This window comes from Capsaspora owczarzaki, assembly GCF_000151315.2.
Source record: "Capsaspora owczarzaki ATCC 30864 unplaced genomic scaffold supercont2.3, whole genome shotgun sequence".
In the NCBI taxonomy this organism is placed as follows: Eukaryota; class Filasterea; order Ministeriida; family Capsasporidae; genus Capsaspora; species Capsaspora owczarzaki.
This window is the reverse complement of record NW_011887294.1, coordinates 2,450,741-2,463,307: the sequence shown is the minus strand read 5'-3', so window position 1 is coordinate 2,463,307 and position 12,567 is coordinate 2,450,741. Positions and strand designations below refer to the sequence as shown.

General features: G+C 53.6%; 5 protein-coding genes across 5 annotated transcripts; 3 read left to right on the top strand and 2 right to left on the bottom strand.

The window, feature by feature from the left end:
- The first annotated feature begins 95 nt into the window (after window positions 1–95).
- On the top strand, window positions 96–3,081 carry CAOG_02778 (hypothetical protein). The gene is made up of 2 exons (XM_004349481.2): window positions 96–127; window positions 773–3,081. Exon 2 carries the CDS (start codon window positions 872–874, stop codon window positions 2,726–2,728), a length of 1,857 nt encoding a protein of 618 aa, XP_004349531.2. The 5' UTR covers window positions 96–127; window positions 773–871; the 3' UTR covers window positions 2,729–3,081.
- Window positions 3,082–3,176: 95 nt separating this feature from the next.
- On the top strand, window positions 3,177–4,838 carry CAOG_02777 (hypothetical protein). The gene is made up of 4 exons (XM_004349480.2): window positions 3,177–3,314; window positions 3,807–3,979; window positions 4,069–4,327; window positions 4,447–4,838. The coding sequence occupies exons 1-4, from the start codon at window positions 3,200–3,202 to the stop codon at window positions 4,689–4,691; spliced, it is 792 nt and encodes a 263-aa protein (XP_004349530.2). The 5' UTR covers window positions 3,177–3,199; the 3' UTR covers window positions 4,692–4,838.
- Window positions 4,839–4,840: 2 nt separating this feature from the next.
- Window positions 4,841–6,601, bottom strand: CAOG_02776 (TGF beta-inducible nuclear protein 1). Its single transcript, XM_004349479.2, has 5 exons — window positions 6,560–6,601; window positions 6,244–6,311; window positions 5,803–5,922; window positions 5,233–5,689; window positions 4,841–5,137 (listed from the first exon to the last, which is right to left on the bottom strand). Exons 1-5 carry the CDS (start codon window positions 6,560–6,562, stop codon window positions 5,003–5,005), a joined length of 783 nt encoding a protein of 260 aa, XP_004349529.2. The 5' UTR covers window positions 6,563–6,601; the 3' UTR covers window positions 4,841–5,002.
- A 403-nt stretch (window positions 6,602–7,004) lies between these two features.
- Window positions 7,005–8,893, top strand: CAOG_02775 (hypothetical protein; the record flags this gene model as incomplete). Its single annotated transcript, XM_004349478.2, has 5 exons — window positions 7,005–7,054; window positions 7,299–7,374; window positions 7,482–7,592; window positions 7,817–7,926; window positions 8,065–8,893. The coding sequence occupies 5 exons, from the start codon at window positions 7,005–7,007 to the stop codon at window positions 8,825–8,827; spliced, it is 1,110 nt and encodes a 369-aa protein (XP_004349528.1). The 3' UTR covers window positions 8,828–8,893.
- A 394-nt stretch (window positions 8,894–9,287) lies between these two features.
- CAOG_02774 (hypothetical protein) lies at window positions 9,288–12,130 on the bottom strand (the record flags this gene model as incomplete). Its single annotated transcript, XM_004349477.2, has 3 exons — window positions 10,222–12,130; window positions 9,997–10,074; window positions 9,288–9,769 (listed from the first exon to the last, which is right to left on the bottom strand). The coding sequence occupies exons 1-3, from the start codon at window positions 11,930–11,932 to the stop codon at window positions 9,288–9,290; spliced, it is 2,271 nt and encodes a 756-aa protein (XP_004349527.1). The 5' UTR covers window positions 11,933–12,130.
- Window positions 12,131–12,567: the final 437 nt, after the last annotated feature.

Sequence of the window (12,567 nt, the reverse complement as noted above, 5' to 3'; positions counted from 1 at the left end):
CCTCAGTCCTTCCATCCTTCGATCCCGCTCTTTTTTTTTTTTTTTTTTCTTTTAAATTTCAAACTCAATACCCGCGTTCATTTCTCTTTCCTCCCCTCCCCCTTTCTCTTTCTTCAATCTTGTTCGCGTAAGTTGTCGTCTTCGATTGTGCAACTTGAGGTTTTTGAGGTTCGCGCCACGCCGATTTTCCCCAAGTTTTCCACAATCGCGTCCCACTGAGGGTCGTCGGCAACGTTGTCCGCGCGGCCGGCTGATGATGCGCACGCACTCGTCCGAATCCGCTTGCACCGGACGCGGCGCGCCGAGGTGGAGTGCGGTGGAGAAGGGTGCTGCTTGGTGGCCGAGAATCGCTGCACAATGCCCACGTTTGACCTCGCATCCGAACCCACGAGGACGCCTTTTGCCGCTCTCCAGCCGCGCTCCCTGCCACTCTCCCGCCGCCGCTCCAGCGCCACGGTCGGTTTCAGCCGCAGGGCTACACGCTGGTGTGTGCGGCGGCGGGTGAACGCTCCACGCACGCATGCTGCCAAAGTCAAATTCGCGACAAACCAACCTCCGAATTGAACTCGCGACGATTTTGAACCAAGAAAAAAAAAAAAAAAAAAAAAGCAGAGCATAGCAAACTCCATTGCAAATCTCTGATATTACAAACCACCGCGAACTATCGACGATTGTCTTGGATTATGTGTAGTTTGTTGATCTTTGAATCCTGCTTCTGAATTAAAAAAAAACTAACTCCTTGGTTCTCTTGTTTGTTTGTTTGCGTTTTCAGAGATCAGAACAACTCTCTCCATCTCTCCCCCCCTCACTCGCTGTGCATCGTTTGGAGTTTTATACGAAAAACTCTAAACCCCGTCGGCAAAGGATCTGGATGAAAAAAGACCCAGGCGGTGGACTACTTGCAGAGCACGCAGCCACCAAATTTGACCATCCCCAAAACCTCCAGCAAGCAAACAACGCAGCGGTCACTCTGATGATGGCCAGCGCAGGCGGTGTTCCGACCGCATCGAGCGGAGCCAGCACCCCGTTTGGCAATTCGTCCGGCTCCATGCTCAAGCCTCTTTTATTGGCGGGACTGCCCGGCGCGATGGGCGGCGCTGGCGCGCCAGACTTTTCGAATGGCATGAATTTCAACAATGGCGTCCCAATCGGCAGCGGAGTCAGTGGCATCTCCACGCCGGTCGCGTCGTCTGGGCCATACCCGCAGTACTCGTCAACAGGACCAATGTCGTCCAGCGTGCCAATGCCGCAATCCCCGTTTGCACAAGCGGCAAGCCTGGCTGCCGCCAACGCTGGCATTGCCTCGCCTGCTCCCATGTTCCAACCCGCGCTGCCGTCCGGCGCGTCGTCGCAGTTCAATTTCGGCTCCCAGGTGCAGGGTCCGGTCACCATGGCAAACATGGCCTCGGTCACGGCGCAGGCAGGCACACCGCTGCAGCTCAACTTTTCCACGCGCGACGCCTTTGGCAACATTAACGGCTGCTTCTCGCTCAACATCAACCTAACACCCTCCTGCACCAACTGTGGCAGTCAAGTAGCCAGTACAGCGGCCCAAAACTCGGCTGCGAGCGGCGGCTTTGGCGCCAACACGCGAGGATACACGTCGACCGCCACGCGCCGATTGCGGCAAGTGACGCAAAAGGACACCCCGCCCAGATCACCGCTGGCTGCTACCCGCAGCACCAGCAGTCGGCTCGCCGCGGCGGCGGCTGCAGACGGCGCCACCAGCTACAGCGCCCCTGCCACTCCGACCCATGGCCAATCGCCCGCCAAACCGCCGCGCACCGGCATGTCGCGCTCGAGCACGGCCTCTCCCGTGCCGGCTGACGCGCTGGACGAGTCTGCCGCGATGGCCTTGGACAGCCGCGAGCTTGCTGCAGGTCTTCGCAAGTCTGTCGCTCGAAGCAAGGCGACGGAAGAGTCCGAGAACGAAGACGCAGCGGAGGAGGATGCCGAGGACGGCCAGGACGAGGACGAGGACGACAACCAGGAAGACGAAGAAGACGAGCAAGAAGACGAAGAAGCAGGCGAAGACGACGAGGAAAAGGCAGCCGAGGACGACGAAGAAGACGGCGGCGGCGTTCGCAAACGCAGCCGGCTTGCCTACGAAGACGATGAGCGCGATCTCGACTTTGGCTCGGGCAGGCGACCCCGCTCTGCGCGTCGTGCCGCCTCGTTGCTCGCAGCCGCCATGGCTGCCGGAGCGTCCCAAGGCACCGACAGCGCCGAGGAGGCCGAAGACGGCGGCTCGGCCTCTGCCACGCCAAGCAACAAGGACCGCTCTGGGCCATACCGTCACGGTGTGAAGGCTGCGCCATTCACGCTTCAAAAGCTGTCCGTCACCCTGCCCGAAGAAATGGTCAACCAGATTGCCCTGCTCAACTCGCAGCTGAGCGAGTTCATCTCGCCCGTCGGCGACCAGTCGGCTCTCAAGGCCCGCAACCCGGACAAGATTGGGTGCATTTTGGCCATCTTCGACGCGCTGACCGAAGAAGAAAAGCTCGAGTACGCCAACGCCCAGTGGTGGCGGACGAGCGACGCGTACTTTAAGCACCACCAAATCGCAACGCAGCCGTCCAAGTACCTGCAGTCGTACTCCAAGACACACCGCCATCTGATGGACTTGTGGATGCAAAAGTACTTTGGCGACTGCAGCGTCAAACTTGCCTTCCTGCGCGTCTTTGACGTTGCCAAGCGGGTGTACGACACCAAGTATGCGCGTTCTTAGGTTGATCTTGTTTCTGCTTTCTTTTCTTTTCGTTTTTCTCTTTTCTCTTTTCTCTTCTTTGTTTCGTGGACTGGCTTCTGCGTTTTCTTGTTATGGATGAAATGGTGACTGAGCGAGCCACTCGGCTTGTTCGGTTCAAGCGTTGTGATGATTTTTGGAATCTTGTACTTGTAGGGTTGTGCCTTGTGCTTGTGGTGAGATGGTGAAATGAAAATGGTGGAGGCAGCCACACTGTCGTTCCACCGCTTTCTTTCTGTCTCACTCTCTCTGGCTGTTCTATTGCGTTGTTTGAATTTGGCTTTGGTTGTGGATGTTTCACTGTTCAAAAAATGAAACTCTTTTGCATCAAAGTGGCTGGCTGAGCATTGAACTTTAGAATCCAAGTCGAAACTCTCGCTCTTAGATTTGAGTCAATTTTTTTTTTTATCCTCCAGTTCTTATTCTTTGTATTTTCTTGTTTCTTAGTTTCTCATGATGGAAGTCGATCACCAGCAGCAGCAGCAGCAGCAGCAGCAGCAGCAATCGAGCATCCCACCGAGCCAGACGCTCTACGTGAACAATCTCAACGAGAAGCTCAAGAAGGAAGGTAAAACGAGTGGAGCGTTTCGTCATAGTAACATCATGATGAAGGGGGCATTGAGCATTGAAGCATTGAAGCATTGAAGCATTGAAGCATTGAAGCATTGAGAGATCGTTGCTTTGGCGTCGTGCTGCAGTAGAGCCGAGGCTTCAGGTCCCTCAGTCCTCCAGTCATCAGTCCTCCAGTCTTCAGTCTTCAGTCGCTCTGTTGTTGTTGTTGACACTGCTTGATCTGTGTGTCTGTCTGTGCGATGGAGTGAGGCGGGGGGAGTGAGGCAGGGGGAGTGAGTTCGATCCATTGTACTGCCGTGTCTGTGCTCTCTGGGGGCTTCCCGTCTCAGTCTCAGTCTCGGTCTCATTGATAGCACTGCTTTTAACAGGCTTGCTTCTCATGATTCGCGCAGTGCGATGGTTGGACGAGGGGGGGGGGCGCTGGAGCCTTTGATCTCACTCTCACTCTCATTCACTCTGTCTCACTTCCCCCCTGTGTCAATACCAGAGCTCCGCGCTGCGCTGTATACAATCTTCACCCAGTTCGGCCCCGTCCTCGACATTGTCGCGCTCAAGACGCTCAAGATGCGCGGACAGGCGTTCATTGTCTTCCACGATATCACAAGCTCAGCCAACGCACTCCGCTCGCTCCAAGGATTCAGCTTTTACGGAAAGCCGATGGTAAGCGAACAAACGAACGAGCGAACGGACGAACCAAGCTTGAATCGTTCATCAATCCTTGGTCTCTAACGTCAACCCCGAAAAAACAGAGAATCACATTCGCCAAGTCCCGATCATACGCCGTTGGCCGATTCAACGGAGAGCCAGACTCGCACGTCCGTCGCCCATTCATCCCCAAAAACCAGCGGCCGAAGGGCGAGAAGCAGCCCGGCAAGCGCAACCCGAACGGCGCAGCCGCTGCATCGTCCAACGGCGACGCGCAGGCCATGAACACTGAGGCGCCCGCCGCCGCAGGAAACCACGCCCCGATGCTCCAGCAACAGCAGCCAGGGTTTGGCTTCAGCCAAGGTAGGCTGATCTTTTCGGTCGCGGTTTGCTTTGCTTTGGTTTGCTTTGGATTGAGCTTTCGGCTCATTTGTGTTTGTTGGATGCTTGTTCTGTGTGTCCTGTCCCCCTTGTGATGCCAGCACCCGAGATCCCACACAACATCTTGTTTGTGCAAAACCTGCCCCAAGGAATCACGCAAGACGACATTTTCAACCTTTTCCGAGGGTATACCGCTGGCTCGTGCGACGTCCGCCTTGTGCCAAACCGCGCAGATATTGCCTTCGTCGAGTACGAGAACGAAGGTATTGCTGCCAACGCAAAGGCAACACTGCACGGTTACAAGATGGGCGACAACAACCTGAGCGTCACATTCTCCAAGAAGTAAAAAGCGTTTTCCATCGTGTGTGCGCACGTTGTTTTTGTTGTTGTTTTTGCGCGTCATTTTTAGTAATGTGTATGTGTTGTGAACATGCCTCTTGTGTTTGCGTGCTTTGTTTGTCGTTTTCAATAACACTAAAAAGTTCTAGTTTGATTGTTTTGAGCTTTGGGGTTTTTTCGTTTTCGTTTTCTTCTTGTTTTTTGTTCTTTTACTAGCATTTCACAAATCACACGACAAAAGACCACCAATGAACAAGCAAATTTACGCGAGAATTCCGGGAATAAGATGTGCATGCAGCAACACACTGCCTGACAACGTTAGACAAGCAGAACGGCGTTGATGCAGCCATCGTTCTCGGGATTGTTTGTAACTTGGGCGTACTTGCCCCAGACAACCTTGCCGTTTTGTGTGACAAGACCGAGCTCGCTGACATTAACTTCAATGATGGTACCCTAAAAGAGAAAACGAAGACAATCAAAGTTGTCAGCATACAACCAAACACAAAAACGCACTGCATCCCCGCGCACAAACAGCCCCAAAAACTCACCTTAGTGATAACGCCAAGTTGTGTGTAAAGGGGCGACTGCGGATTCTTCTTGACACCGACAATCGGGAGACAGAAAGTGGCACTAAGCTCGGGGTGTGTGACGTGCGCCTTCTTGAATCGAAGACCCATGGGTCGAATGAAACGCTCGTACTTTGGCGGCTTGCGGGTAAAGCCCTCGCCAACAAACGTTGCTTTGGTGACCATGCGCTTCCAGCCCTTAATCTTGCGCTTGCCAGTCTTGACCACTCGGAAGACCTCGCTCTCGCCGATACCGCGCACCTTCGGCAATGGCACATCCCACTTGCCTGCCTTCTCCTTTCGCTTTTGTTTGACCATGTTTGACAACACCTTGGCACGGGACTGGCCCTCGCGGTCGAGCAAGTACGCCGGCACGGCACCCTGCGGCACAGCCGAGTCGTCCTTTTGCTTGTTGGATCGCTCCTGGTGCATTTTGATTCTGCCATGATTTCAGACGCAAGCAAACGAGAGTCGTGTGTCAATGTCCGAGTGAGCTTGACCCATCCAATGACGCAGTAGTAGTTGTGAGAACACGGCGACATACGAACTTACGTCTTTTTCATTTCAATCTTCTCGGTGTGGCGCTTCTTGTTGTACAGCTTGGCCTTGAGACCAGTGACGTTCTGTGCATACTCGGAGCGATTGTGGCCTTCACGAGCCTCGCGCTTTCGCCTGTATGGGCAGTAGTTGAATGGAGGAGGGGGTCGTCATCAACAAACAGTGAGTTCCAGCCCTAGTCCTCTGTCTCTGCCTCTCTCCCGGTAGTCCAAGTTGAAGTTGAAGTGCTCCTTCTCATAGTGCCAAAGCAAGTCCCAGGAGAGAGGGAGAGAGAGACAGAGAGGGAGTGTGTCGCCGTTCTCAGCTTCCCGTTCCCGCCTCGCAGCCGCATCCCCGAATCCGCTTTCGAAGCAGCAGCAGCATTGCATTGCATTGCACGATTGCTCGTGTTTTCGCGGTTTGGAGTGGCAAAGTGGACAACAGTGGCAAGCTTACAAGCGCTCAAAGTGGTCCATGCGGTAGCCGTGACGCTTGCGCGCCTGCTCAATGTACTCGTTCTGCGGCTGTTGTGATGAAGAGGCACAGAACAGAGCAGAACGATTCGTCAGTGATCAGAATGTGCAGCAGTGTGGAGGGACAGCGATAGAGCGAGAGCGAGAGCGAGAGAGACAAGCGTAAGGGCGTCCTCGTGGGGCGAACGAGAAAAAAAGGGTAGCAAAAAAAAAAAAGCAAAAAGACCAGCGTAACAAACAAAAACCACGTAAAACGAAAACAATTCGGCATAGGAACTCGTCATTGCGTTTGCTTTTACCATTGCAAAATGAAAATACGACTGAAGGCAGAAGAAAAAAACAAAAAACCAGAGTGGCAAAAGGTGATGTCAAACAATGGGATGCAAAAGACGCGGAGGAGTTTGGCATGAGATGGGAAGGAGGGAGAGGAGGGGGAGGAGGGAAGACAAGTCCTCGTTGAATTCTGAGACTTCTGAGACTTCTCAGACTCTACGGCTCTTCTCCCAGCAACCAGACGCATGTCGGTCGATTTGATTCATGCATTGTTTTTGTTTTGTTTATTTGCTATCTGTTGTTGCTGGTTGGCTCACTCTTTGACTCCACTCAGACTCAGACTCTCACAATGCAAAGCGCATTCGCTCGTGGACAGCTCGAGAAATACGGCTGGAAGGAGTGAGTGTTGCGTCTCACTCTCCCTCTCATACTCTCACTCTCTCGTTGCGTCGATATCGCCAATGTGCCATCATGAGCGTCTCAGTTGGTCTGTGGGACGCTGAGGCTGGGCTGGCTCGCTTGTGCGTTGGTCGAAGAGCTCCATGTGGCGCACGCATGGTTTGACCGACGACCAGACCAGACCGACCAGACCACCACCCCTCCCAGAGCCAGCAGCATCACCACCAACAGCCAACATCACCAACCACGCAAGACGACAAGAAGGGTCATTGGAGCAAAGGGACAGGGGGCCAAAAGGTTCAAAACGGAGCACCACGAGCATCACTCACTGCACGCTGCCCTTTGCTCGCTATACAAAAACCATAGAGGCAGCGGACTGGGCGCCAGCATGTCGGGCATCCCAGACTACCTCAAGGTCGACCTCAAGCGCGACGCTCAGGGCGTAAGTCGGTTGGCCAGACGCTTCTGCTCTTGCTGCAATTGCCCAAGCCAAAAGCCGCAATGAACTGCCCGTGTTCTCAACCGGATACCGTCTGTTTGTTTGGGCAGATCGGGCACAAGGCAGATCTCTTTGGCTTTCACTGGTGGAACCATGTGTTCAACAGCGCAGCAAGCAAAATCGTGGTTGAAAGCGATGGCCTTGACAACGACGATGGCGAGGTAACTTGTTTTTCACTCTCTCAAGTTCGACTTGACTTGAATGTTCAACCGAGCCCCCCGGGGGGAGGGGTAAAGGGATGTTCCCTGGCCAAGAAACACTCCAACTATTGCCTGTTGACCTTCAAACTAACCGCTCTGCTGTTCGTTCGTTGACCAATTGCTCTCCTGCTCTCGCTCCCCGTCCCCCACCCATCGGCCATTCTCTATTCGGTGTGCTCTCACAGGTCAACGTCAAGCAGTCCACAACGGAGCGCACCATGGTGAGCGCCAAACGACCGACCTTGGTCAAATCGCGAGACACGTTTTACAGCGGGTTTGTCCGCGCCACCGAGGAGTACCGTAGCGATATCGAAATTATGATGCGCAAGCACATGGAGGCTGAGCAACGACGACGCGCGAGGCGAAAATTCCACCCCACCGACGCGCGGGACGTGGTGCGGGCGCCCAACATTTTCTACGTCAACATTGGAAGCCTGGCAAAGTTAAAGCGCGGCGCTGACGATAGCGACAGCAGTGATAGTGACAGCGACAGTGACAGCGACAGCGACAGTGACAGCGACAGTGACAGCGACAGCGACAGCAGCAGCAGTGACAGCGACGACGACCGCAACGAGCGCAAAATTGACACTCGGTCGCAAATGAACGATGACGACCTTCTCAAAGCTTGCGGCGGCCGCACCGCGCACAAAGCCGCACGGCATGGTCTTGGTCTGCACGGCAAGTTGACCCGTATTGAGGAGCAAGAGCGTGCGTTCGCTGAAAAGCTCGCAGCGCAACGTGCGGCAGCCAAAAGCGCCACCAGCTCGCCAGCATCCTCTGTGCCCGCCTCACCGCTGCCAAAGGCCACCACTCCGCAGAAGCGACGCAGTGATGAAGAACCGACACTTCCTGCCTCCAAAGCCAGCCGATTGCAATCAGACTCGGATGTCGCGAGCGCCAAGAGCAGCGCCGACCAGCAAGTGCCTCGAGACAAGTCGAGCGGCCCGACCGCCATGGACATTGACTCGCAGCTCGATGATTCCAGCTCGACGGCCAAGTCCAGCAAAAAGGACAAGGCCAGCAAAACGGACTCAAAGAGCAAGAAACTGCCGGCCGAAGTCGACATGAAGGCGGACAAGAAGCAAGACAAGAAGGACAAGAAGCAAGAAAAGCAGGAGAAAAAGGAAAAGCAGGAAAAGAAGGACAAGAAGGACAAAGACCGGTCCTCCAAGAAAGACAAGAAGGACAAGAAATGAAGCTTTGCTTTGACCGGTGGTTTGGAATACTGCTACAATAACTATTTTTTGCCAAAGTCGTCCAAAATGTCCAATGTATTGCGGTACTGCAGAATTCAAACAGAGTCTTGTTGCTGTCGAGTCCGCAGCACCAAAGTAACGGGTTTCGGCATCAGTACACGGCGCTGTTGTGAGGAAGGGGACTCATTTCCATGGTAGGGAGCCTGTTATAGTGGGACCCGCTCCGCCGCTGCAAGCAAATTCATTCAGTGTTTGTTTTGATTTTTGTTTGCTTGATGAGTTGCGAACTAAACCCTTCGTTTGAAACAGCAAAATGTGATAAAATCGTACCTTGGAACGAAGCCAGTATACGCCGTAGACAGAAATGCCACCGATAACCAGCACCGCAATGAGGATTGAGCCTGAAATGGAACCTGTGGAGGTAACGAAAAAAACCGTGCAACAAAGAGCGCGGTCAGCGTCACGGAACAACAGCATCCCATTTTCTGTCAAAAGGAGACAACTTGCCTTCGTCCTGCGAGGTCGGATCAGAGTTGTCCGGTGGATTGGACGCTGGTGTGGACACAACAGCGTGCGAGGGTCTGGCGGCAGGTGTGGTGGAGACTGCTGGCTTGGCAACAACAGTCACTAGCAGAGGCTGGATGTCGATCAGGAATGAACTCGACTTTTCGAAAATGTGAGCAGTGCCGAGGTGCGTTTTGACATGATCACCGCAAGCAATCTTGTAGTCGTCTGCAACTTTGAGTGTTTCGAAATCAAAGGTGACGAAGAAATCTTGAATGTCCCCCTTTGCAAAGATAATGTCTTTAGTGTCGCCGACACTGCAGGTAATGTTCTTCAAAGTTGGCTCGAAAATGCACCTGTCGTCCACCAGCGTTGATTTTGTCGAGCACTTCGTACAAGTCTTGGCGCTGGTGCATGTGTGACAGCCCATCGAGCAGTCTGGTGACATGCCACATCAAGAATCTCCCATAATTGTGAGCACACAAAAACACATCTACCGCCAACCTGAAGCAGCAGAAACAGGAACAACACTGAGACGCACCGAAACACGAATAAACGTCTGTTGAACCGATTTTGCCGCTAAACTGAGCGTCTGAGCATGTCATTTCGTCTGTTGCGTCGTTCAAAATAGATAAATGAGCTCTCGAAGGACACGAATAAGCGACCTCTCGTGCAAATTACCAAGCTTGGTGCATTTTCCGGCTTTAGCGTTCGCAGCTGACGCGAACGGGTGCTCCTCAGCACTGTCACAAGTGAGACAATCATTGTCTGAGGAGCCAGTGCAGGTTGTACAACTCTCATGGCAAGCTAAAGAGAGCAAAACACACACAAAAAAAAGGATGAGAACATGAACGGCGATGAATAGACGCCGCCGCACAAAAGTTACTCACCGACACACAGATGAGTAGAAGAGTCGCCACTTGTCGAGGGACATTCAGGCACACAAAGTTGAGTCGATGGGTCGCCAAACGGAGCATCTTTTGGGCACTTGTCTGGTTCGACACAAGCAAGGTTTGTCAAATCGCCAAATGCACCCGAGCACTTTGCAGTACACATGTGCGTCTTGGAGTCACCGAACTTGTTGTCATCTGAACACTTCTTGGCGGCGACGCAGAGATGCGTCAATGGGTCGCCAAACGGAGCATTTTTTGGGCACTTGTCTGGTTGAACACACAGGTTTGTCGTATCGCCAAAGCTGCCAGAGGAGCACTTTGCAGTGCACAGGCGCGTCTCGGAGTCACCGTACTTGTTGGCATCTGAACACTCCTTGGCGGCGACGCAGAGATGTGTCGAAGAGTCGCCGAATGGTGTCGTAGTGGAACAGTCAACGGCAGCCACGCAAAGCTGCGTCTCGGAGTCACCAAACTCAGTGGTTGAGGAGCAGTTAACGGCAGCCACGCAGAGATGTGTCAATGAGTCGCCAAATGGTGTCGCAGTAGAACAGTTAACGGCAGCCACGCAGAGTTGCGTCGATAGGTCACCAAATGGCGCAGCCTCTGGGCACTTGTCTGGTTTGACACAAAGGTGTGTCAAATCGCCAAAGCTGCCAGAGGAGCACTTTTCAGCGCACAGGTGCGTCTCGGAGTCACCGTACTTGTTGGCATCTGAACACTCCTTGGCGGCGACGCAGAGATGTGTCGTTGGGTCGCCGAATGGTGTCGTAGTGGAACAGCCAACGGCAGCCACGCAGAGTTGCGTCGTTGGGTCACCAAACGGAGCATCATCTGGGCACTTGTCTGGTTTGACACAAACATTTGTCGGATCGCCAAAAGTACCCGAGGAGCACTTTTCAGCACACAGGTGCGTCTCGGAGTCACCAAACTTGGTGGTCGAGGAACAGTGAACGACAGTCACGCAGAGTTGCGTCGTTGGGTCACCAAACGGAGCATCATCTGGGCACTTGTCTGGTTTGACACAAACATTTGTCGGATCGCCAAAAGTACCCGAGGAGCACTTTTCAGCACACAGGTGCGTCTCGGAGTCACCAAACTTGGTGGTCGAGGAACAGTGAACGACAGTCACGCAGAGTTGCGTCGATAGGTCACCAAAAGGCGCAGCCTCTGGGCACTTGTCTGGTTTGACACACAGGTTTGTCGGATCGCCAAAGCTGCCAGAGGAGCACTGTGCGGTGCACAGGTGCGTTTCGGAGTCACCGAACTGCGTTCTCTTGGGGCATTCATTTACAGCCACGCAGAACTTCTTCGCAGTACTGCCAAATGGTTGCGCAGGTGGACATTCGCTGGCTGGGACACATTCGTTTCGTTCGTCGTCGACAAACGTTTGCGCGGGGCAGTCGTCCACGCAGGTGTTCGTTGACGGATCGCCATAATCGGGGCAATCTTTCACAGCGACACATTTGAAGCCGGGCTCGGTCTCGGTCTTGGTCTTGGTCTCGGTTTTGGAATAGTAGGGCGAGTCTTTGGGGCAGCACTGATGGTGACTATTGGACTGAACGTAGTCTGGATCGCATTGGTCGCAGAGCGTTGTGTCAGCGGTATTGGGCGTCTGGCAATTCTCAATAGCGGTAGCAGTGTGTGACAGTGGCGACAGGCAGGCGAGCAGGAGAAGCAGAAGGACGGGCAATGGCGCTCGCAGGAGCATCGTTGGATGTATGCGTGGCAGAATGAAGGAGGCAAAGGGGAGGGGGGAACTTGGTGACTGTGGGAAGAGAGAGTGTGTGTGTGAGAAAGGAACAAGAGAAGGGAAGAGTGAGAGAGAGTGAGAGAGAGAGAAGGGTGGGAGGGAAGAGTGAGAGAGAGAATGGGGGAACAAAGAGCAAAGTGGTGACGAAGAATCACAAAAAGCAAAGAGGAGGGACTGGTAATGGGACAGTTCGATCAATCGTCATGGACATATCAAACAGAGAAAACAGTGAGACATGAGCTTGTAAGCATGAATGTGGCATGAAACGTCTACTCGTAGCACATCTCTCAGTTTATTGTTATTTTCTTTTTTATTTTGTTTGTTGACTTTTTTTTTATTGTTTTCCTAAATGGTTAAGAAGGGCGGTACCCTCGGCTGCTCCTGCTCCGACTCGTACTCCTGTGCGCGGTACAAGAGCAACCAAGCCAAAGACTGGTGGCGGCATCAGTAGCACCGACGCAGTGGAAGACGATCGTGTAGTCGCGCCAATGGAGGCCGATCCACCCAAACCCAAGCGAGGCTGCTGCCCGTGCTGCTGCCACTGCTGTCACTGCTGCCAGTGATGTTACTCCATGGTCGACGCGCATGTTCAT